The sequence below is a fragment of the Peromyscus eremicus genome, chromosome 5, assembly GCF_949786415.1.
Source record: "Peromyscus eremicus chromosome 5, PerEre_H2_v1, whole genome shotgun sequence".
In the NCBI taxonomy this organism is placed as follows: domain Eukaryota; kingdom Metazoa; phylum Chordata; class Mammalia; order Rodentia; family Cricetidae; genus Peromyscus; species Peromyscus eremicus.
In genome coordinates, this window is record NC_081420.1 from 98634629 (window position 1) to 98657658 (window position 23030).

Here is a 23030-nt window from a genome sequence, read left to right on the forward strand (position 1 = left end):
CCACTTTGCGCTGCCAACCGGAAGTTACGTCATCTCCGCCCTTAGTAAATATGACCGCCCTCGTTCTGTTGTCCCTCTCACGCCCACAGGCCAGAGGCGGGGTGTCAACTGTCACGCTAAGTACGATTGGTCGCAAGGAGACTTGGGGCCCAGAGGAAGACGCTGGGGCTTTGAAGGCGTGTTCACGTTGTTTCTCCCTGGCGTCCAGGAACCCTCGATTTCTGGGCTGCTCTCGATGGTATTTTTGGACGGATAGAGGACCCCGCGCAGGGCATTATGGGACAATGATGGCCGCTTTCAAACAGCGGAATTTGCCTCTTTGAGACCGTCAGACCGAGCAGTGGCCGCGCTGGCGTCCCCAAATCAGGGGCAGAAGGTCCCGCGAGCTGTGCTTGGTGAGGTGAGTGTCTCTTCCTCTTTCCAGATCTGTCCTTCGGCCGCCATGGCGGCTCCAGGCGGCCTCGGTCGGTTCGCGGCTTAGGTTTTGGGCCCTGGTTTGAAGAGTTCCTCTTGTCCTTGTCAGCCAACTTTCTCTACTCACTTGAGTGGTCTTGGACATTCAGCCTCCTCCGGACTTTGTCCCTGTTCTGGTCACATCCCGGTGTTTGGGAACGGCCCCACTGAGATCGAGGGAGCCGCCCTGCGCCCTCTTTAGGACAGTACCCTAACCGGTTACCGGGTAGCTGGGAAGCCTGGGTAGGGCTCCTGGTGCCTCCTCCTTTCTCATAGAATTGTCTCTACTACGTCTGGTGGGTAATCTATAAGTAGCATGTTAGCTCCAAAGGACAGGGAGTTTTTTTTTTTTTTAAATCGGTATTGTTGAGAACAGCCATTGACTCAAGGACACATGAAGTAAGCGATTGCTGCCCAAGAAGTCCGTTGTGGCCTCTTTGCCACCGATCTGTCTCCATAATCTGGCCTGGAATTCCTTATTTGCTATTTTGAGCGGTCAGTTAACTCCTTCCTTGTCCTGTGCTGTGGATAACTTCTTGCTGTCCAGAGAAATGTTTGAGTCTTGTTCCCTTTTAATAAGTTATATTTATTCATTTACTTAAAAATCAGACTTTTAGTTTGCCATTTTTTTGGGCTATAGCAGTCAACAAGACAGACAGCCTCTCGCTTGCGTACAAATGACATTTTAGGACATAGGTCATCATTCAGGTAACTGCTGAGAGCCTGTGTGTCTCAGCTTTCCTGTCTAGATTTCCTCATGTGTATATAGATGTAACTTTCTTCTTTGTTCCACCTGATGAAATTTCCAAATGAAACTCTCCTTTCTTCATCCCAATTATGTTTGCAGTCCTCCTTGGTAGAGCGATGCATGTTAATTAGAACACGGCAAAAGAAGTTAGATTCCAGAGGTACATCTTAATTGGAATGAGAATAATTATCTATGTGTCCAGCATAGGTTCATGCTTATAAGCAGATGGTGTTAGGTAAAGATGAATGTGTTGTCAGCTGACCACCTGGGAGCTCTTACAGTCTCTTAAACACTTTCCTGAAATGCCATTTCCTAACTTAATATTTCTCGTAAGTAAGTTTGGTGAACACATTGTTATTCAAGAGATTTTCCCTGCTATGGGGCACCTTTTTTTTTTTTTTTCCTTTCCCACAGAAGTCACCAAGTGTGTAGAATATGGATGGTAAGATGATGGCCTTACACCTCTGCTCTATAGACCCTGTGGTTTAAAGGGGACGGGATGGGCGGGTAGAAGAATGTATATAAAAAATTAGTAAGGAAACTAGTCAGTACACAGGAGCATAATATCAAATATGTAATAATGACATTGATGAAACAACTGTGGGTCATATACAGTTGTTTGATTCTCAGAGTGGTTCTGTGGATTGTATAAAGTAAAAGTGATTGCTGTTTCACAGATAGAGAAGTAATAGCTAACCAAGGCAGCTGCTTCCTTTTATAGAAACAGAAAATGCTAAGAGCCTGGATTTTTTTTTAAATGTCTGTTATTAGAGAGGGATATGCTGCTGCAGTTCACATGTTTGTTTGATGTTTGGAGGATGTGATGGGGGATCTTAGAGATGGTTATTCTGACTCTTAAGTGGGAGAAAGTGTATTCTGTAGAAGGGTGAAATTGCAGGAGAATACATTAGGTAATGGGTGGAGGAACAAATACATGAGCGAAGGTGGTGGCTCTGAATGAGTGAATATCTCACTAAGTAGTCTCGCTGGTATGACACTCACTATGTATCTCACGCTAGCTCCGAACTTGCCATCCTCTGGAGCCTCAGCCTCCCACGTGCTAAGATTACAGGTGTGTATCACCATGCCCAGCTCCAGAACCTGGATTTTAATTGAGGTTTCTGACTTACATCTAGTTTCCCCTATACTCCCTTTATAGTATTTCAGTAAGAAGCCCTTACTGAGGTTTATTCATGTCTGGATGATACCCTCTTGATCCTAGCATTTGCTCTCTCTCTCTGTGTGTGTGTGTGTGTGTGTGTGTGTGTGTGTGTGTGTGTGTGTGTCTTTCATGTATGTTGGGGTGGGAACTGGGAACCTTTTGAGATTGTCAGTGATTTGGTGGGAAAGTCTGCGAAAGTAGCCAAAGGGGCTGGGAGATGGTTCAGTTGGTGAAGTGCTTTCTCACAAGCATGAGGACCCAAGTTTTGATCCCCCAGACCCACGGGAAAGCCATGAGTAGAGGCACATGTGTGCTGAAGAGGCAGAGACAGGCAGATCCCAGGAGCTTACTGACCAGCTAGCTTGGCTGAATTAGCCCCCACTTTATTGAGAGACCCTGTCTCAAAAAGGAAGTAAGGGAGCAACTGAGAAACACACCTGATAATGACCTCTGGCCTCATGTGCACACAGTGCATGTGTACCTGCATGAACACACACTCTCTCTCTCTCTCTCTCTGATAGCAGAAGATGTCCTGGGCTCACTGTAGGGAGGTGGGGTAGCCACTCAAATGTACTAGTTATTCTGGGGTACAGTAGAGCTGAGTTTTCTTATGTCCAGTTCTAATGGTTTGCCTTCCTTCCAGAGAAATCAGAGCCTGTGATGGAGGACACTGGTGAGGATGCCTCCATCCATCGGTTGGAAGGCACCGATCTGGACTCGCAGGTTGGTGGTCTTATTTTAAGCAAGACCAAAAGTGCAGCCAGTGAGCAGCATGTCTTCAAAGCCCCTGCTCCCCGCCCTTCACTGCTGGGACTGGACTTACTGGCTTCCCTGAAACGGAGGGAGCGAGAGGAGAAGGATGACGGGGATGACAAGAAAAGGTCCAAAATCTCTTCTTACAAAGACTGGGAGGAGAGCAAGGATGATCAGAAGGAGGCCGAGGAGGAGGGTGATGAGCAGGCTGGCCGAGGTGGCCGGAAAGACAGGTAAGGAAAGAGGGTAAACGTTGGTGGCCAGGAAATACTAGCCCAGGTTTATCTCAGTTCCTAAGACACCTAAGAGCTTTATGATTTTATTGTGGTTCTGTAATACTGGTGGCAGATAGGAATTGGTTAGGATTTGTGGGGAAAATTCAAAGGCATCCTAGAAGTGGACGGTGGAGTTTAAATGCCTAGGTTCTTGCCATGTACAAGCCCTCAGCACCAGGGAGATGCATTGGAGAGGACATATTGCTTGTTGGCATACCCCGAGGTAGAGGGAAATATTTTCTTCCATGGAGAGCCCTTTCCCAGCTCATCTCCCTGTTTCAGGCATTACCGATCTGCTCGGGTAGAGACTCCGTCCCACCCTGGGGGTGTGAGTGAGGAATTTTGGGAACGCAGTCGGCAGAGAGAGCGGGATCGGAGGGAGCATGGTGTCTATGCCTCATCCAAAGAAGAAAAGGATCGGAAGAAGGAGAAATCTCGCGACCGAGACTATGACCGCAAGAGAGACAGAGGTAAACTGCCTGTCACCTGTCCTGTTGCCCATTAGCGTTTGAACCAGCAAGCCATTTTTCCTGTTTCGAGAACTTTTATAGTCATGCTCATTAATTGCTTGTAGTACAGCTGCTTTGCATGTATATGTGGTTCTTGTTTTATTGTGAAAACTGGGGGTAAAGGAAATGTTGGGTAACCTATTTAAGAAACCAGAGTTTACAGTAGCGTTGGTGATGGAGAAAGGACAGATTGTGGAACAAAGTGAGACTGGCCTGGATCAGTATTGTCTGTAGCTGAGGTCTGCTATACCACAAAACTCTTTATGGTAGCCACGTAACTGTTCACTTTGGATTCTTGTTGGAAAGTAGCTGTTGTGTGAGTTTGACCGTTTCTATCCATTGAGAGAATGTGAGTGTGTGTTTCAGCCCACAGATCATGGGAGTGTGTGGTGCAGTATACTGTGTGAGTGGGGGAGGCTTGTGCTTTCTGCCCAGGGCACGTGGGTGTGTGTTAGTATGAGGTAGCCATTTTACCCCCCTCGTGTGACTCTCACAGATGACCGGGACAGAAGTAGGTACAGCAGCAGATCAGAGCGAGATGGAGGCTCAGAGCGCAGCAGCAGAAGAAGTGAGCCAGAGAGCCCTCGACATCGGCCGAAAGGTATTCCCAGCTGTCCTCTGTGGTGGCTGGTCAGGGCTCAGGGGCCTAAGAGGCGGAATGAGCAGTGCTCCGCTGTGTTGCCAGGCAGTGAGTTGGATTTCAGTGTGACCCTCTGAGTTAGGGGACCTGAGCAAGGTGGGTGTGGCCCTGTCCCTCTCCTGGTTGGATGTACTTCCTGAGGGGATGGGCTGTTTGCTGCAAGGCAGGATTTTCAAACGGTAGGAAGTCAGAGGTGTGTGCATCAAGAGGGATTTAATGAAAAAGAACTATTTGTTTTAAGATGAAGAGGTTTGCAGAGAGAAACTGATTCCTTCAGTGTTGTGTTAAACAGTGAAAGCTGGACTATTCAATTCCGTCTCTTTAAAACTTGTCATCACTATCTTATCTATAGTAAGTAAGTACAAGGTTGTGAAATAGGGAAACAAGTAAGTTGGGGCTGTCAAGACGGTGACCTGGTGAAGGCACTTGCTGCCAAGCCTCGTGATGTGAGTTATTTACAGGAGCCACATGATGGAAGGAGAACCAACTCCTAAGAATGGTCATCTGACCGCTGCATTTGTGCTTTGGCACATGCATGCACACAAACACACAGTTAAATAAATAAATGTAATTAAGAAATAAGTTGGAAAACTAGGTATGGTGGTTTATGCCTATGTTCCAGCACTTTGGAAGCTGAGACAGGAGGATTGTAAGTTTAAGGCCAGTGTCAACTACATAGAGTTATGCTGTCTAAAGTCATGTCTCATTGACATTAGATGTTTACTGTGGATGTCTCCTTGGCCCCAGATGCAGCCACCCCGTCAAGGTCCACCTGGGAAGAGGAGGACAGCGGCTATGGTTCTTCAAGACGCTCTCAGTGGGAATCACCCTCCCCAACACCTTCCTATCGGGACTCTGAGCGGAGCCATCGACCATCCACTCGCGATCGAGACAGGTGATGGATGGGTGGGGCAGCCAAATCGGGTGGTAAGAGGGATTGGGCCGGGAGAGTTGCTGGCAGCTGGGGGACATAGTTCAGCTTAGTGACAGCTGATCTTGACCTTTCCCAGGACTGTGAGGAGCAAGTACTCAGATGACACACCTCTGCCAACCCCTTCCTACAAGTACAACGAGTGGGCTGATGACAGAAGACACTTGGGGTCGACCCCACGTCTTTCCAGGGGTCGAGGTAAGGCCTGGAAGGCAGGAGCAGAAAAACTGGTTGGTCAGGGTCGGGGGTTTGGAGGGTGGGGATGAGGTGGGGGAGGCTGAGTGGAGGCCGCACTCAAGAAGCGTTCAGTTTTGCAGTTCTGGTCCCGGTCAGCTAGAGTTGTGGACTGACCCTTCCCTCTGCTTCCTTTAGGGAGACGTGAGGACGGGGAAGAGGGGATCTCCTTTGACACGGAGGAGGAGCGGCAGCAGTGGGAGGATGACCAGCGGGTAAAGGCGGCGTCAGGAGGGCGGACAGGAAGTGGTGGCTGTTCCTACAGGGGTTGGGGAGAGGAGGTGTCAGAGCCAAGGGCTCTGAGAGACCCGCCAGCAGGACTGGGCTTGAGGAAGGTGGTTAATGCTGTTCCGTTCAGAGCGCTGGACCTTTGAGAGACAAGCTGCACAGTGAAGCTTTTGTACTGATGCAGCCAGTCAGATATGACTCCTGTGGTGGGTACCTCTGGGGTAAATGTGAGTGGTGCTGGCATGGCAGCCTGCCCTGTGAAGTCAAAGCTGTCTGGTCTCCTCCTGGCCTTCTCCAGGTCTCTTGTGCTGACCCCAGGCTGCTGCTGGTGTTCATGGACTTCTTACCAGATGCCGTGGCCTGTCCCTGCCCTCATGCTTTGTCTCCTCCTCTGCAGCAAGCAGACCGGGACTGGTACATGATGGACGAGGGCTACGATGAGTTCCACAACCCCCTGGCCTACTCGTCCGAGGACTACGTGAGGCGGCGGGAGCAGCACCTACACAAACAGAAGCAGAAACGCATTTCGGCCCAGCGCAGACAGATCAATGAGGTGAGGCTGCCGCAGTGGCGGATGTGTGGGCGGAGTCTCACCTTGCCATTGACGACACCATACAGCTGGCTGTTTATAGACAGGGCCAGGTCAGATGTACCTGAGGAGCAGGAGCGGGAAGCTTTGGGTAGCTTAGAACACCTACCTGGCTCCTGCTTCTCTCCTGCAGCACTCTGAAGGGCCTGTGGGGAGAACGGCATGGCGATGCCTGCCTCTGGGTGTATTTTGGTATCTGTCAGGGTTGGTCCCCGCTGCCTCTTGGGAAAAAGGGCTGCAAGTGCCTCAGCTTTGGTGGTGACTTCCGTCTAAGGAGCTACAGGGTGTGGGTCCATTAAGACTCTGTCACGCGTGGACTTGCCGGTTAGCCTCTGAAGATCCCTCTTAGTTGCAGGCTGAATGTGGCTCCCTGTGTCCCCACAGGATAATGAGCGCTGGGAGACGAACCGAATGCTCACCAGTGGGGTGGTCCATCGGCTGGAGGTGGACGAGGACTTTGAAGAGGACAACGCGGCCAAGGTGCATCTGATGGTGCACAACCTGGTGCCTCCTTTCCTGGATGGACGCATCGTCTTCACCAAGCAGGTAGGCTTCTTTCTGGGGCCAGAGACTTAGAAGTTAGACAGCACTGGAGCGGAGAGAGGACGAAAGGACTGGGTGCAGTCATGTGCCGATTTGAGGGCTAGTGACTCTTTACTAGGGCCTGGGTACAGCAGGCCATCTGGTTGACTTTAGTGACGGGTGGGGAATTTCTCTTCCTCCCCTACTTCCTGCAGCCAGAGCCTGTAATCCCAGTGAAGGATGCCACCTCAGACCTGGCCATCATCGCTCGGAAAGGCAGCCAGACAGTCCGCAAACACAGGGAACAGAAGGAGCGGAGAAAGGTTGGTATCCTGCCGCTCGGGCTGAGGGCCACGCGGCTCTTTTCTCACTCCTGTTAAAACTCTCAAGACTGCACAGAGATCCCACTGGCAGTCAGAGGACGTGCTTGTGTGAATCGAGAAGCAGCTCAAGGAGGGTACTGTGTTCTACTCGGTCCTTAGTTTAGGCGACCACAGGGCCTGGTGCCGGGCGCTGGAGGCTTGAGATGTGTGACTTGGTGCTACCAGTGCCTTGTGGGAATTTCCTGTCTGCCAGATGAAGCCTGCTCTCCACTGGAGTTGCCCCACTGCCTGCGTTCTTAGCAGAGGATGCAGCGACTTAACTCCTGTTGTCTTCTTCAGGCTCAGCACAAACACTGGGAACTGGCGGGGACCAAACTAGGAGACATCATGGGTGTCAAAAAAGAGGAAGAGCCGGATAAGGCTGTGACAGAAGATGGGAAAGTGGACTACAGGTGGGTCATCTTGGTCAGCAGCTAGTGTGCTCGTGACTCCGAGTCTTCAGTGGTTTTTGATCCGTTGTTCCCTCAGCTCTCTTGTCTACTGACGGTAGATTGCCCTGGGGACTATTCCCACGTCACCATTGTTGCTGCAGTGATGGTCATGTAGACTGAGGCTCAGGGAGGTTAAGGACTGCTCGAGGGCACCCAGCTAGGAAATGGTGGTTCATTTTAGCCCCAGACAGTCCTGTGGGGGAGCCCCTGCTCTTTGAGGTGTTCCACGTGGGAAGGCAGATTTCTTTCCTTGGTCAGATTTCATTACGTTGGAGGAACTGGTTTTCACAGGCTTTGTAAGTACGAGAGGCTCTCTGTTTTGAAAGTAAGTTATCTGTTCATGGAGGTTTTTACAGCTGTTGAGTCCCTGCTTAGTGGAGTCTCTGCATTGGGTAGGCACTAGACTCACATGCCCCTTTCTCTCCTCATCCTTTGAGTAATGCCATGTCCCCATGGAAACATCATCTTGATCTAGTAGTTCTCTCTAGTTCTGTGTGAAGTGTCACAAATAAAAGTTGGTATTACTGGTCAGCCCTTGCTGGGCTCTGGGTCATTTAGTCCCTTACGTTTCAGTTGTCAGGTGACCAGGTAGACTAAGTGAAATTAGGAATAGAAACTTGAAGCAACTTGGGGCAGATCTGAGGGAGGAAAGGACTCTTGGGGAAGGTGGGTGGAATGGTCTTAGGGTATGACCACGTATCAGACACTGATTAGTTACATAGAAACAAGGCAAATATAAGTGAGCTGTTCTCACAGTTCTTTGAAATATGAGGCCTTTGCACTGTGCAGCCCTATAAAGGGAGGGAGGAATTCTGATCTGTGTCCTTTACTGTGTAGCCAGAACTTGGAAGATCCTGTGGCTACTAAAGTGTGGTTGCCCGGGATCTTCTGTCTAATTAGTGACCTGCTGGTTAATTTCAGCTCCTCTTCTGGCCACACTTTGTTTAGGATGGGCCATCTTCCCACTTGAAGGTCTGCTTGGATCCCTGTCAGCTGTTCGGTCAGGGCTCTGCACTGTGTGATGGGTGACGGAGTCTTGTGCCATGGGCTGCTCCCTAGGCCCAGTGAGATGCGGTCTTGGATGGCCAGGCTGCTTTGGTGTCTAGGAGGTTGATTGCTTCTTGTCGCAGTTGTTCACGTTCTTGGGAGCAAGAAGGAGGGCAGCTAACTTAACCCTGAGGGACAGTGTGGGGAGGTCGTATGTGCTGTTGTGTTTTCCAGGACTGAGCAGAAGTTTGCAGATCACATGAAGGAGAAAAGTGAGGCCAGCAGTGAGTTTGCAAAGAAGAAGTCCATCTTGGAGCAGAGGCAGTACCTGCCCATCTTTGCTGTACAGCAGGAACTTCTCACCATCATCAGGTAATGTCTGGAGGCTCCGTGGCCCAGGGAGGGGCGTCTCATGGGGAAGGGAAATAGTGTTTTCCTAGTGGGTTGGCTTAGGGTATGTTGCATGAAGTGATGCGACCTTACTTCCTTTAGTGCTTCAGGTTCAACGTGGCTGTGTCCAGACATTTCAGGTTGTAGTTTCTTAAGAGGCTGGCTTTTGGTGAAGCTAGGCTTTACCAGTGGCAGCAAAGGCTTCTTAAGGCTTCTTGGGGAGTTTTCTCAAGAGTGGCTTTCCACTCAGGCTGCTCAGTGCTTTGCTTGCTCTTCCTTGTAGAGATAACAGCATTGTGATCGTGGTTGGGGAGACAGGGAGCGGCAAGACCACTCAGCTGACCCAGTACTTGCATGAAGATGGCTACACGGATTATGGGATGATTGGCTGCACCCAGCCCCGGCGTGTGGCTGCCATGTCAGTGGCCAAGAGAGTCAGTGAAGAGATGGGGGGAAACCTTGGTGAAGAGGTGAGTGGGCATGAGGTCTGAGCCATGTAGCTTTTTCCTGATAGCTTCTGCCATTTGTGCTGGAGGCTGTGGTCTACCTAGGCTGCCCCAGTCTGTGGGGGCTGACAGTGAGTAGTGGCCACTTTCTGAGCTGTGTCTCTGACCCCCAGGTGGGTTATGCCATTCGCTTTGAAGACTGCACTTCTGAAAACACCTTGATCAAATACATGACTGATGGGATCCTGCTCCGAGAGTCCCTCCGGGAGGCTGACCTGGATCATTACAGTGCCATCATCATGGATGAGGCCCATGAACGGTCCCTCAACACCGATGTGCTCTTTGGGCTGCTCCGGGAGGTAAGAGCTCTGGGGTCTGTTCCTTCTGTGCCTGAGGTGCTCCAGGTGAGTTCCTCTGAAGCTCCTAGGTTACCTGCTCAGTCCTGCTGGCGTCTTTTCTTACTCAGCTGAGTGACTTGTGGTTCATGGTTCCATCATTCAGTCCAGGGTTGATGAACCTAATGCACAACTTTTCCAGCTTTGGCTTCTGCTTTCTTTGTGGTGACAAGCTGAGCCGGTAGGCCCCAAGCCCACAGGAGCCTCTGTGGCCCTTCTCTTAGGTTGTGGCTCGGCGCTCAGACCTGAAGCTCATTGTCACATCAGCTACAATGGACGCAGAAAAGTTTGCTGCCTTTTTCGGGAATGTACCCATCTTCCACATCCCAGGGCGTACCTTCCCTGTCGACATCCTCTTCAGCAAGGTACTTCGGCATGCTCTGAAAAGGCAGCTGGAGGAGGTGGGGTGTGGAGCTGGGGCAGATGTAGTCAGTGCCGGGAGGCACATGGGGCAGCCTGCAGCTCCAGAGCTCCAGAGCTCCGGTGGACAGAGCCCTGTGCTCTGAGGAAGGTTTTATGTCCTTGTTTCTGAAGTAAGGGGCCTAGGGAGAGACCAGCTCTAATTGTAAGGGCCATAGCAATCAGGCTCATCCTGAGGTTGGCATCCCTGAGTCCAGTTCTGCAGTGCAGACAGGTGACAAAGCTGTGTGTCCTCTGGGGGTTGCTGACCTACGCTGCCCTTGTACCCTTCTCACTGCCCTCTGTTGGTGTTGCAGACCCCACAGGAAGATTACGTGGAGGCCGCGGTGAAACAGTCCTTGCAGGTACACCTGTCTGGGGCCCCTGGAGACATCCTTATCTTCATGCCTGGCCAAGAGGACATTGAGGTGCGTGCTTTGGCCCCCGCTGGGGTAGATGAGTGAAGCCTGTGCATGAGAGTTTGGGCCCCCAGGGTCTCATGACTTCTTCCTGTGCCTTAGGTGACCTCTGACCAGATTGTGGAACACCTAGAAGAGCTGGAGAACGCGCCTGCTTTGGCTGTGCTGCCCATCTACTCCCAGCTGCCTTCTGACCTCCAGGCCAAAATCTTCCAGAAGGTGTGATGGGGGACCTCTGGTGTCCTACAGAGGAGGGCAAGAGCAGGTGGGAAGTGGGCTCTTGCTTGTTCAGTCTTTCTTTCCCAAAGACTTACCTCTTCCTGCATGTCCTGATTGGCCCTAGGCTCCAGATGGCGTCCGGAAGTGTATCGTTGCTACCAACATTGCTGAGACATCTCTGACTGTTGATGGCATCATGTTTGTTATCGACTCTGGCTACTGCAAGTTAAAGGTAATGATTGATACAGGAGGTTGGACTGTGGGTCCTCACCCAGAGTGAATTCAGCATAGAGGCTCTAAGTCAGGCCCTGGTCCACCCTGTTAGGTACACAAGAGAGTGGCAGCGGTGTTGGTTAACATTTAGTGAGCCCTGATCTTGCCACGTGTTTGGTTCAGCTAATCCTTGTGGTAGCTTGATGGTATAGGTAATTCAAGCAGCTCTGTAGTGGTCACAGAGCTGGTATTGATGGAGACTTTCTTGAGTCTCTTGGCTCTAAAGTGACAGCCAGTTGAGTTGCTAAGATACTTCCTCTGTGATGAGTAGTAGCTGGGTTTGTCTTTGTCTCAGGGCTACTTTTCTTTCCCCTCACTCTGTCCTTAATCAGTTCTTTTGTGTACCCTACTAGGTCTTCAACCCCAGGATTGGCATGGATGCTCTGCAGATTTACCCCATTAGCCAGGCCAATGCCAACCAGAGGTCAGGGAGAGCTGGCAGGACGGGCCCAGGTCAGTGTTTCAGGTAGGAGCCCTGTGCTAGCCTGCTTCTTAGGGCAGTGCTGGGACTACGGACCAGAACCCTGGGGCCCTTCTCTGGTTCTGGCCCTCCTTAGAGCTGCCACTGGGTGGTGCTGATGAGTGGAAGCAGTCTTCCCAGGGATTTCTGCCCTGAGACAGTTCAGTAGGAAGGGACCTGCAGTGAACAGCAGCAAGGACAGCAGGCCTCCTCCAGAGGCTGGGTCTGAGTAAATGGTGCTGCTTTTTCACTTGCCTGATTACTTTTTCTCCTTAGTTTTTATGACTGAAAAGAATAATGCATTCACTAGAAATCCAGCAAATACATAGAGATGTTAAGACAGTAAACCTTGCTGTAATTCTAGGCTTAGGCACTTTGGCTCCCACAGGCATATAGGAGGCTTCAGCGGAAGAGCCAAGGTTAGAAGACAAGGGTTGAGCAGATAGAAGTGGGTGGGGCAGGTCCCTGCTTGTAGGATTTGTTGGCTGTTAGGATGAGGCTCTTAAATAGTTTATTTGACGTTCTGCTCTGTGGTTCCTGAGTGTAGCCAGTCCATGGGAGAGGCCGGCAGGCCAGCATGGGACAGGTACAGCCCAGTCATTGGCTTCTCCCTGGCAGACTCTACACGCAGAGTGCTTATAAGAACGAGCTCCTGACCACCACCGTGCCTGAGATCCAGAGGACCAACCTTGCCAATGTAGTGCTACTGCTCAAGTCCCTGGGGGTGCAGGACCTGCTGCAGTTCCACTTCATGGACCCGCCCCCAGAGGACAACATGCTCAACTCCATGTATCAGCTCTGGATCCTCGGAGCCCTGGATAACACAGGTGCATGGCCAGGAGCTGCTGGGGCCTCAAGGGACTGGCACGCTACTCTCTTTCATCCACTGTACACTGAATTTCTGGCTTTGTTTTCATTCTTAGGTGGTCTCACTTCCACGGGGCGCCTGATGGTGGAGTTCCCACTGGACCCGGCTCTCTCCAAGATGCTCATCGTGTCATGTGACATGGGCTGCAGCTCTGAGATCCTGCTCATCGTCTCCATGCTTTCAGTCCCTGCCATCTTCTACAGGCCCAAGGTAGGAAGGCGGCTTCTCTTTCCCCAGAGGGCTTGAGGGATCATTTGGAGATGCTGCCTTTGCTCTCTTCTCATAGGGAGAAGTGGAGGAGGTGGGAGGGCTGCGTCAGTCGTCCTCATAGTGTTCTGGAAATTTGCAAGACCATCTTTGATCTCTTAGTATGGTTCTGCCTGAGACCTAATGTTTTAGTTGATTTTGTTAGAAGTTATTTTTTATTTTGTATTGTTGGGCATATTGACATGTGGGCAGGTCTAGTGTGAGAATCCTTGGGATATGCCCTATGGGTCTGTCCTCCCTGTGCCTATATTTAAAGGTCCCTGTTTCTTTTCCTAGGGCAGAGAGGAAGAGAGCGATCAAATCCGGGAGAAGTTTGCTGTCCCTGAAAGTGACCATCTGACTTACCTGAATGTCTACCTGCAGTGGAAGAACAATAATTACTCTACCATCTGGTGCAATGACCATTTCATCCATGCCAAGGCCATGCGGAAGGTGAGGTGGCAGCCCAGAGGGGCACAGTCTGGAGGAAGGGGTGGTATGGTGGAGGGGAGGGCTCCATCCTGTCTTGTCTGTGTCCTGTTCTAGGTTCGGGAGGTAAGGGCCCAGCTCAAGGATATCATGGTGCAGCAGCGGATGAGCCTGGCCTCGTGTGGTACTGACTGGGACATTGTCAGAAAGTGTATCTGTGCTGCCTATTTCCACCAGGCAGCCAAGCTCAAGGTGAGCCGAGGAGCCACAGAGCTCTGGCCCCTTTTGACACCTGTGTGCAGGCAAAGTCCTTTCTCATGCAGGTTGTAGCTTGTGTCAAGACGGTGTTGGTGATGTGGCCACCTGTTTTCTCTTCTAGGGGATTGGGGAGTATGTGAACATCCGCACAGGGATGCCCTGCCACTTACACCCCACCAGCTCCCTCTTTGGAATGGGCTACACCCCCGACTACATTGTGTATCATGAGCTGGTCATGACCACCAAGGTGAGTCTTGCCCGAGGAGTTCCAGTTTTGGGGCCCACTGACTGGAGCTAGGGCTTTGCAACCCTCTTCTGTCTTGAATAGAGCTCTGGAGACTTGAGACACCTGTTTTTTCTGCAGGGCCTTTCAGGCTGCTCTTCAGCTGGGGTTCTTGTGGGAATATTATCAGGTTAATTTGTAAGAGTACAGTGGCCTCAGCTGTGCCAGAGGACTACCCCCTGCTGGCTGCTGGCAAGAGCAGCCCCTGCTAGTGCCATCGGAGGGGCTTTCTGCATGCCTGGGCTTTCCTGCTGGATGCTGAGGGCTGTTTCCTCAAGCATAGGGGATTGTGGGTAGAGAAGGGATGACAATTCCGGTGTCCCTTGCATTTTCCAACCTCACAGGACTAGCAGTAGGACCCTTCTCACGTGGCTCGTCATCGTGAAATCATGCTGGGAAGGTCATGACTCCCCTCTGACTTCTATCCTGTTGCTTTTCTGCCCACAGGAGTACATGCAGTGTGTGACTGCTGTGGATGGAGAGTGGCTGGCGGAGCTGGGCCCAATGTTCTACAGTGTGAAGCAGGCAGGCAAATCTCGGCAGGTAAGGGCCCTGTGCTTCCAGGCAGGTGATGTTTGCCTGTGGGAAAGATTTTCCTTCTGCCTGCTGTAAAAGGCTTGTTACCATCTGACCCCTCACCTCTCTCCCCAAGTGTAAAAGCTGCGACCTAGCCAACCTGCCTGTCTGGTATTCTGCACTCTTCTGGTTGGTTGGTCAGCTGGGAGTTTTTTACTTTATAAACTTAATCAAAAACTTCAAATACTCATAAAACTAGACAAAATACTATAAAGAATCACTGTAATTAACTAAATCTCTCATTCTCTGAAATTGAAATGTCTTATTTTGCTCATTTTTTTTTAACCTACTCCCTGCTCACACTTCTCCTCCCAGAACATTTTTAAGTGTGCCTCCAGAGATTGTTATTTTATCCTTAAGTACTTGGGAAGAGTAGGACTCATTTCAACAACATCGCTTGTGTGACAGTATCACTCCTCACAGTTGGTCTCCCGTGTAACCCAAGTCTCCATTCCTATCCAGAAGTTCCCATTTATCTCAGATAACGTCCCACGATTGATTGACTTGAATTGGGGTGGGACATTGCAGTGGTGTTTATGTGCGTTAATACCTTCGTTCTGGTACAGGATCTGCTTTCTCTCTATGACACCGATTTACTGAAGCAATTGTCATCTGTCCCATAGAATGTTCCACAGTGTGCGTTTGCCTGATTACTTCCTTTAGTGGTGGCTAACGTGTGTCTCTGTCATGTATGCTTTGGTAACTGAAGGCCTGATAGCTTCTGGTTCAGCTGTGATGACGCATACGTGGCCCAGTTTTGATGATGCTCAGATGCGGTTGTGGTCCTGGCTGTGTCAGCTTGCCTCTGTTCATTTCCTCTACCCATGACGCCATCTCAAGGGTTTGGTGTCTACTAATGAACAACACTTTAATCTGTTGGGTAGCGGTACAAAATGTGGCTCTGCTTTTGCATTCCCACTTGGTCACATAATTATCTCCACACTGGGACAGACACGCTTCCTTTCTAGCTCTGTGATTTCCGTGTCGCTCCTGGCATGGTTGTGAACTTGACTGGGAGAACGTGTGTCCTGGGCTGTGGTGTAGTTTAGTAGTGAACCGCTAGCATGCCTTCAGGCTTCAGTACTGCCTGGAGAAGAAGTGGAACCTTGACTTGGGGTTGCCTTGGCAGTTCTTGGGGCTGGAGGGAGGCTCAGTGGGTAAGAGTGCCTGCTGTGTAAGCATGAGGACTGGGGTTCAAATCCCCAGCACTCATAAAAAAAGCTGGGAGTAGCCATGCATATCTGCAACCCCATTGCTGGGGGTCAGAGACAGGTGGGTCCAGAGGCCCAACAGCCAGCCTAGCTGAAGGGTAGCCTTGGTGAACTTCAGACTCGGTGAGGGACCCTCTTTCAAGAGAATAACATGGGGGCGAACAACCAACAACACCATCCCCCTTTGACTTGTGCGTGGTTCATCCAGCCACATACGTGGACACGCGCGCGCACGCACGCACTCACGCCCTCGAGAAGAGTGTCAGTACTTACTGGCTTGCGTCGAGTGCTGAGGGGTGACTGGCTAGGACTGAATTATCCAGTGTCTGTCTTGAGTATTTTACAAAAGTCCTGAGCTGCAGAAGGCCAGGTGCCCTTGGTGCTGGGACATAGAGAAACACAGGCCCCAAGCTCAGATGCAGCCTCTACAGCCCGCTGTCCCCTCTGCCTTTCTCTAGGAGAATCGTCGGCGGGCTAAAGAAGAAGCCTCTGCCATGGAGGAGGAGATGGCCCTGGCCGAGGAGCAGCTGCGTGCCCGGCGGCAGGAGCAGGAGAAGCGCAGCCCACTGGGTAGTGTCAGGTGAGGCTTGCCCTTGGGGATGCACCCGGGGCCAGGCAGGTGCTAGGTCGGTTTTAAGAGAAGTTCTCAGTTTAAGGGGACATTAAAGGGAGGTGGCTTTGTGTGGGTGGTCACAAGTGGAGGTGGTAGTTGGACAGCTGGGAACTGTCCACTGCAATTCTTAGCCATTGTTCTGTAGATTCAGGGCCTGAAGTGGGCTGGAGTCTTGGGGTGGATCTTACAGCTTTATTGTCAGGCAAGAGCACTGAAAAAACATCCCAGACAGGAGAGAGCCTTGGGCTTCTGCACTTGTGCTGATGTGATGTCTGGAGTTAGGGCAAACCTGACAGCTAGGGCACTGTGGTCTGTCCTCACGTCACCCAGTGAGTTTCCTCTTTAGATCTGGGGTTCCCACGGGTGTGCTCTGCTTTCTGGAGTGATTTGGGGACTCAGGACAGTTCAGTGAATAGGTTTATTACTGAAAACAAATGGAATCAGCCAAAGGGACAAGGGTGTGGAAGGAGGACTGAGTGGATCCTAAATGTGAAGACTCATTCCTTGGGGCCATTACCCTGGCACATTGATTTGACAATCAGGCACACTCCAGTGAGCTTTGGTGCTCATGGTTTTTAACTGGGTTCTGTGACATTGGTGTGGATAGTTGAATCATCACCACCAGTAGTTGAACTCAGCGTCTGGTCCTCTCCCCCACCCCGCCCGCCCTCCAGGATTTAGGCTGGTACCACGTGGCTCAGGGCCTCAGCTCTCAGCACATTGCTGGTCTTTTTGGCCAGGCCAGCCAGCTCCATCTTACTCCAGGTGAACATGAACTGTCAGGAGTGTTCTGAGGGCCCTTTGTGAGTAGCAGAGATGCCCTGGTCACTCGGCTAATTCCTCTGGGGACAAGGACAAACCTAAGTGGTGATCTCCTTATCTAGGGGCCACAAAAGGAGTTGTCTAAAAATACATTGTACATGTTCCTTAATTGTCAGAGTGGCGTGACTTCCTTCACTACTCTCCTCATTGGGGGTGGGGAACGAAGGGGGTTTAGAGGGTGCTATGGATGAGGTCCTTCAGCCTTGAAGCTGCTGTGCATTGAGTCAGAAACAGCAAGGCTCGAGGCCTTTGGTCCTGTTGGACCTCTGCTCAGGGAGAAGCATTGTTTCCTACCTCCTCTTTCTGTGTGTCCAGGTCCACAAAGATCTACACTCCAGGTCGGAAGGAGCAGGGGGAGCCCATGACACCTCGTCGCACACCGGCCCGCTTTGGACTGTGAGCTGGGGCTGTCCCAGAAGACGGCAGCCAGGGACTGAGCTCTAGGCTCTCCAGCCAAGGCGCTCAAAGGACGTGGACACAGCCTTTCATCTGTGTGTTCATCTAGTCTGGGGCAGTTCCTGCTGAGTCAGGCTCTGCCACAGGAAGAAGCATTCCTGATGCAGGGCTTGGCGGGAACAGACTGCAGAGTGAATAAGCAGCTGCTTGAGCAGCAGGAGGTGGCTGGGCCATCACATCCACATAGCCTGTCTCCAGGACACTTGGTGTATGAGCAACTTGCTGCGACTGAATCTTTTTTAATCCTTGTGTAAAGTAGCAAGATAGAGGCAGAGATGCTTGTAATTTGGTTATCACTTGGGATTTGGAAATAAATATTTTATTTGTAAAATGTGATTGCATTTTTAATTTCCTTTCTCTTTCACTGCTCTTATCCCTTTGATAAAGACAGGAGAGGCAGATCCCTTGTCCTTTCTGTCCTTGGATAGATCTTTCTAGAACCTTTGCTCTCTCTACATTCTGCTGATGGGGTTGCTTTTATGTGGAGTATGTGTGTACATGTTTATGTGCTTATGTGCATATATGAGTGAATGTACATGCACATGGGCATGTGTGAGGAGGCCAGAGATATTACATGTCTTCCTTATTTTTTTCATGGGCACTGGGGATCTGACCCCATGTCTTCATTCTCATGTGATGAGCGCTTCAGTACTGAGCCAGCTTCTTAGCTTATAGGCAGGAATTCTAGAGGTGGGATTGACTGAATGGGAGCCCCTTAGGTGCAGAGACGAGAATGACTCAGGGCATCCAGTGCAGGACAGGCCAAGCTCTGTGAATCCCAGCCGTTTCTGAGGCTGGTAGGCAATGATGAGGCCTTGAGGGCCTACTAATGGGAGGGAGGGGAGCAGGGCCTTGGTTTAGCCTTCCCAGGGGAGTTGGCTTCTTTACAGAGGTGCATGCTGTTTAGAGGCTTCCACCTGCTTGCTTGGGTAACCTAATTTTGGCGCTGGGTGGGAAATCCAGAAGAAGGTGGCTTGGTAGGGGACCCATGTACAGGTTCAGGCTTAGAATACAGTAGTATGGGAAGAATGGATTCTAACTGATAGATTTATGACTGATAAACAGACTATGGGCACAAAACCCTTTACATGCTCCTTTAGATGAGAAAACGGGATATTAGAACTATGGATCTAATGCAACTTTAAAAGTAAGGAAGTCCTGGCCAAGGGCACAGGTGCCATGAGAAGCATGGATAGCCTCTTGCAGGTCTTTCTGAAGGTGACTTGTGTTAAAGCTGCTGCCTGGGATTCGGTCTGGACCTGTGTCTACAAGGTTTTCATACAATTACAGATACTTTCCTTTGTAGGGCAGCTTTATCACTGGTTCTTACTGGCTTCCTCTGGTGATGGCTGATTCTCTTTCTAGTGGACAGAAACATTTCTAAAAATGTCCTGTGGTCTCTGTTTAGACATGACCCTGAGGTGAACTCCTACCACTTCAGATTTGCTGGAGTGAGGGCACTGGTTCCTGTGTAGTCTATAGAAGATCCCTGCTAAGGACCAGGGACTTCGTTCTCAGTCATCTGTGTTTACTCTTTGTAATAGAATTAACTTTATATATGATATTAAATAAAAACTTCATCTGCATATTGTCTGAGAGATAGAAGACCATCACAGTGAGGTGGAAGACTAGCAACCAGTGATAGGCATATAGGCAAGAGCAGAAAGCTGAAGTTTGTCTTTAAATGTAAGTGGGAAGTAGAGAGGGCAAGCAGGAAGTGGGATGAGGTTATTGATTCTCAGAGCCCACCCCAAGTGACACACTTTCTCTAGCAAAACTGCACCTCCTAAACCTCCCCAAAAGGTGCCAGCGACTAGAGACAACGTGTTCAAGTATGTGAGCCCATGGGGGGGGGGGGGCGGGACACCTCGTTTAAACCGCTACACCTGCTGAGCCATCTTGCCAGCTCCCCTTTCTAATCTGGAAATCTTTTATTTCTTTTTCCTGCTTAAGCACTCTGGCTACAGTGACTAGAACTGTGCTAAATTCAAGGGTCCAAGTGGGTATTTTGATTCTCGATCTCAGAGGAAACCTGGGAGCTTTTGAGCACGCAGCTGTGGTTTTACAAAATGTGTTTCCACAACCATTTCTTTTCAGTATCAGATAGTAAGTGGTTTTGTAGGTACTGACTTCTTTGGTTATGTATCAAGGAACACTTAGCTCCAGCCTTCTCTAAGTCTATTCTCTCTGCCTACACAGGTCTTCTGCCTGCCCGAGCTTCCACAGCTAGTTGAGTGGGTGAAATAGTAAAGTGTTTCTATCTCCTTGCTTCCCATCATGCACCCCTGCTTTGATTGGATACAATCACCTCCACGGAGAGGGAAAGACAGCTTTGAATACTATGTGACGCAGTGTCCAGAGGTTGCAATTTTGGCTGACATATGAAATATCTTCTTGAAATACGGAGATAATCCTGTCTTTGTAGTAGACTGGACTGTGTGTGGACTTTAAGGATATTGAACTTGTGTTTGAATATAGGGGCCATACCTAAGACTAGGATGTAGGTCTTGTTGGTATCAGGTGTTTTTCCTTTTTAGTTCTGCTTTTCTCTAGAAAACAAAAGTTAATCTAAGCCAAGTTGGGGACAAAATCAGAAGACTTTAAGCAGATGGCCATCAAACACCACAAGAGACGTTTCCAGAGCCTCTCAGTACCCACTTCTTTGCACACAGGAGATTAATTCTTCTACATCATGATTAGCAGTGCATTTTCTTGGCTTTGATTTGGCTGGGAGGGAGGCAAGAGCATCTGAGAATCATCGACCACCAGTGCCTTCTCCCTTCCTCTTCCCACCCTCTCAGAAATGTAAGCTTTTCCATTTATTCCTCTTAGTTTACCCAGGTAGCCATTTGTCTCTATTTCCTATAGACTGGAAATATAAATTCCAGACATGTACTCCGCTTAACAAAATCCTGCCACAATAAAGTAGTTTAGCCGTCCTTGGAGTTTGTTATAATGGAATTTTACTTGTATTGTCCTGGCTAGGGGGAAAAGTAAACTTGTTAAAAGGAGGAATGTGATATGGCAGCCAGGGAGGAAGCAGATGGTGTGCCCACCCTTGCCCACTTGGAAAATGCATCACTTATTTCTAGCACTTTCTTTTGGGTCCTAGAATTGTTTTCCTTTTTTGGGGAAAAAAAGGTTTCTAGATTTTTTTTCTATTTAAAATTCCAGACAGAGATTAAAAAGGGGGAGCACTATTTCCCTTTTTTTGGTTTAAAAACCCAATCCAGGTAACCCAGAGGCTTGCTTTGTGAAGACTTTCTCCCACAGAAGTAAAGAGACCAGAATGTTGGGCATCTGGAGAACACAGGGATGAGCAGGTCTCTGAGATGGGCAATGCACAGACACCAGGAGCTCATGGGAGCTGTGTTGTTCATGTCTTTATTACAGAGTCTGGGCCTGGAGGTGGGAGTGGGTACCACAGCTCACTCCATTTCAGGGAGTAGACGAACTCAGTAAGGTAATAACATCTGATAAACCAGGCAGGGCCTTGATAGATGACTGTAGGAGCCGATCCGGTCAAGAGAGCGGGGTGGGAGCTGGCTGTCCTCTGAAAAATGTGTAGGAATGGTGCTTAGGGCGAGGAGCCAACTCTAGCAATATGAGGAGCCTGGGAAGAAACAAAGGCTTAATTTGAGGAGAAATGAATGGGTGACTTCTTGAGGACCAGCACCATGGCCAGACAGCTCTGTTGGAGGGTGACATCTCCCTTCTGGGGTTTCATGGACTAAAGAGGTGGCAGGAACAGTAGGGCATAGGCTGGCGCTGAGTGGAGGGCTGGGTACTCCTGTGGGATGCCCAGCCAATAAGAGAAGGAGGAAGTCTATTCTTCCTTTCCCCCTTTCCCCTCCACCTCAGTGAGACTGAGTCAAGGGAGGAGACAAGCCTGTGATGAGAGGTCCTGGGGTATCACCCAGTTCTCAGATCTGAGGGTCGGTAATTTGTCTTCTTCATCTACAGGTGTGGAAGGCATGAGCACTATGAACGGAGGTCTCCAGTAACCTGTTTTCTTCCTGTATGAATTCTAATCCAGTGTCTTTTTAGAGAATGAGGTCACACATTATTGCTGTTTTGGCTCATGGGTCAAAGAAAGGAGACATTACAGTAGCAAAGAGCAAGTGGCACACATACCCGTGAAGTGGGGCACCCCGATGTATTTGTTGATGTCCACTTTTGTTGTCGTGTCCTGGGGTATTCCTCTCCAGCCTAGTGAGCTGCATAGTTTCCCCTTTTGGGAGGAGTCCAGTTTGCTTGGGCCTAGGGCCCTGCCACAGATCCTCGTGTGTCCCGCCTTTTTCTTCTCTTCTATCTCATTCTTCAGCTTTTTGTTTTCCTGCTGCAGATGGACCATGACGTTGTGGAGGTGGCTGTGGGAGGAGAGGGAAGTGAGGAGGGCAGGTGGCCGTTTGGTCTGTTGGATATGTGTGGCTCCTTGCCGGAAAGAACCCAGAGGGTGTCGCAGGAGTGGGGTGAAGAGGGCCCACCTCTTCAGAGCTGGGTTCTCACATACACCCTGTGCAAGTGGAAGCCCATCTGTGTCTCATGGAAGAGGCTCAGACCTGGGGGTGAGGAAGACCAGGAAGAGGACCCACTCTGCCAGTTCTGGGCCTCATGTCTATGTTGTTGATGGGGACAATTAAGCCTGCCTTGTCTGGGGTTTGTGGAAGGATTCAGTTTGAAAAATGATGGAAATCTGATAGATGAACCAGAAGGCTGCTCTGGACAGTTCTGTGTATGCTCATAGCTTTCTTTGTGTGGGAAATACACTCACCCAAAGCCAACACCCTAGTTCTCTCTGTTCCCCTTTCTGAAGAGCAGAGAGTACAGGGTTCCTGGCTCTGTAGAGAACACGACCAACTTTTTCCTTCTCATTTTACAGATGAGTTGGCAGAGGCAGGGATATAGGGCAGAGGAAAGATAATTTAGTGTCTTCTCCATGACTCAACAGATGGCAGCTATTATCAACCTATGGATTTCTCCTAACAAATCTTGAGAGCAGTGAATGATGGAAAACTCTATGGGGACAGGGGAAGACATTTGGCCTCCGGATTAATCTCTCTACAAATGGCTCTATCACTACAGATAGATCCTGGCTTGATACTTCAACTTAGAACATTTTTGGCTTCATAAGGGTGTGAAAATGATACACACTCAGTAGGAAACTGTACTTTGAATTTGGACTTTTTTTTTCTCAGACTGGCAAGATCTGGCCCAGGCTTCTTGGGAGATGCTGGGAAATGGCCATGAACTTCAACTTCCAATCAGACACAGCCACTGCTCTACGGGCTACCATGTGGTAAATTATGGGTATGAAGTGAATGTTTGCCCGAATAATATTTCCAACTTACAATAGTTTTATCCAGACATGGCTCCACCTTAAGTTGAGGAGTACCTGTATTCTCAGCTCATGAGGTCTTAG

General features: G+C 49.9%; 2 protein-coding genes across 3 annotated transcripts in view; one reads left to right on the top strand and one right to left on the bottom strand.

Annotated features, from left to right (window-relative positions):
* The first annotated feature begins 44 nt into the window (after nucleotides 1–44).
* On the top strand, nucleotides 45–17939 carry Dhx38 (DEAH-box helicase 38). Its single transcript, XM_059264037.1, has 27 exons — nucleotides 45–400; nucleotides 3007–3349; nucleotides 3674–3861; nucleotides 4397–4501; nucleotides 5288–5435; nucleotides 5551–5669; nucleotides 5844–5920; nucleotides 6331–6486; nucleotides 6907–7068; nucleotides 7260–7367; nucleotides 7707–7819; nucleotides 9080–9217; nucleotides 9519–9705; nucleotides 9855–10040; nucleotides 10301–10441; nucleotides 10793–10903; nucleotides 10997–11113; nucleotides 11238–11345; nucleotides 11740–11852; nucleotides 12465–12673; nucleotides 12770–12924; nucleotides 13258–13413; nucleotides 13507–13641; nucleotides 13769–13894; nucleotides 14378–14473; nucleotides 16176–16297; nucleotides 17468–17939. The coding sequence occupies exons 2-27, from the start codon at nucleotides 3024–3026 to the stop codon at nucleotides 17550–17552; spliced, it is 3687 nt and encodes a 1228-aa protein (XP_059120020.1). The 5' UTR covers nucleotides 45–400; nucleotides 3007–3023; the 3' UTR covers nucleotides 17553–17939.
* Nucleotides 17940–20976: 3037 nt separating this feature from the next.
* Pmfbp1 (polyamine modulated factor 1 binding protein 1) overlaps nucleotides 20977–23030 on the bottom strand; it is a 48413-nt gene continuing 46359 nt past the window's right edge. For both annotated transcript variants that reach the window (XM_059264038.1, XM_059264039.1), the window contains exons 20-21: nucleotides 21743–21978; nucleotides 20977–21221 (exon numbers count right to left, since the gene is read on the bottom strand). In XM_059264038.1, coding sequence (XP_059120021.1) covers nucleotides 21205–21221; nucleotides 21743–21978 — 253 coding nt within the window. In that variant the 3' untranslated portion in view covers nucleotides 20977–21204. The remainder of the gene's footprint in view (nucleotides 21222–21742; nucleotides 21979–23030) is intronic.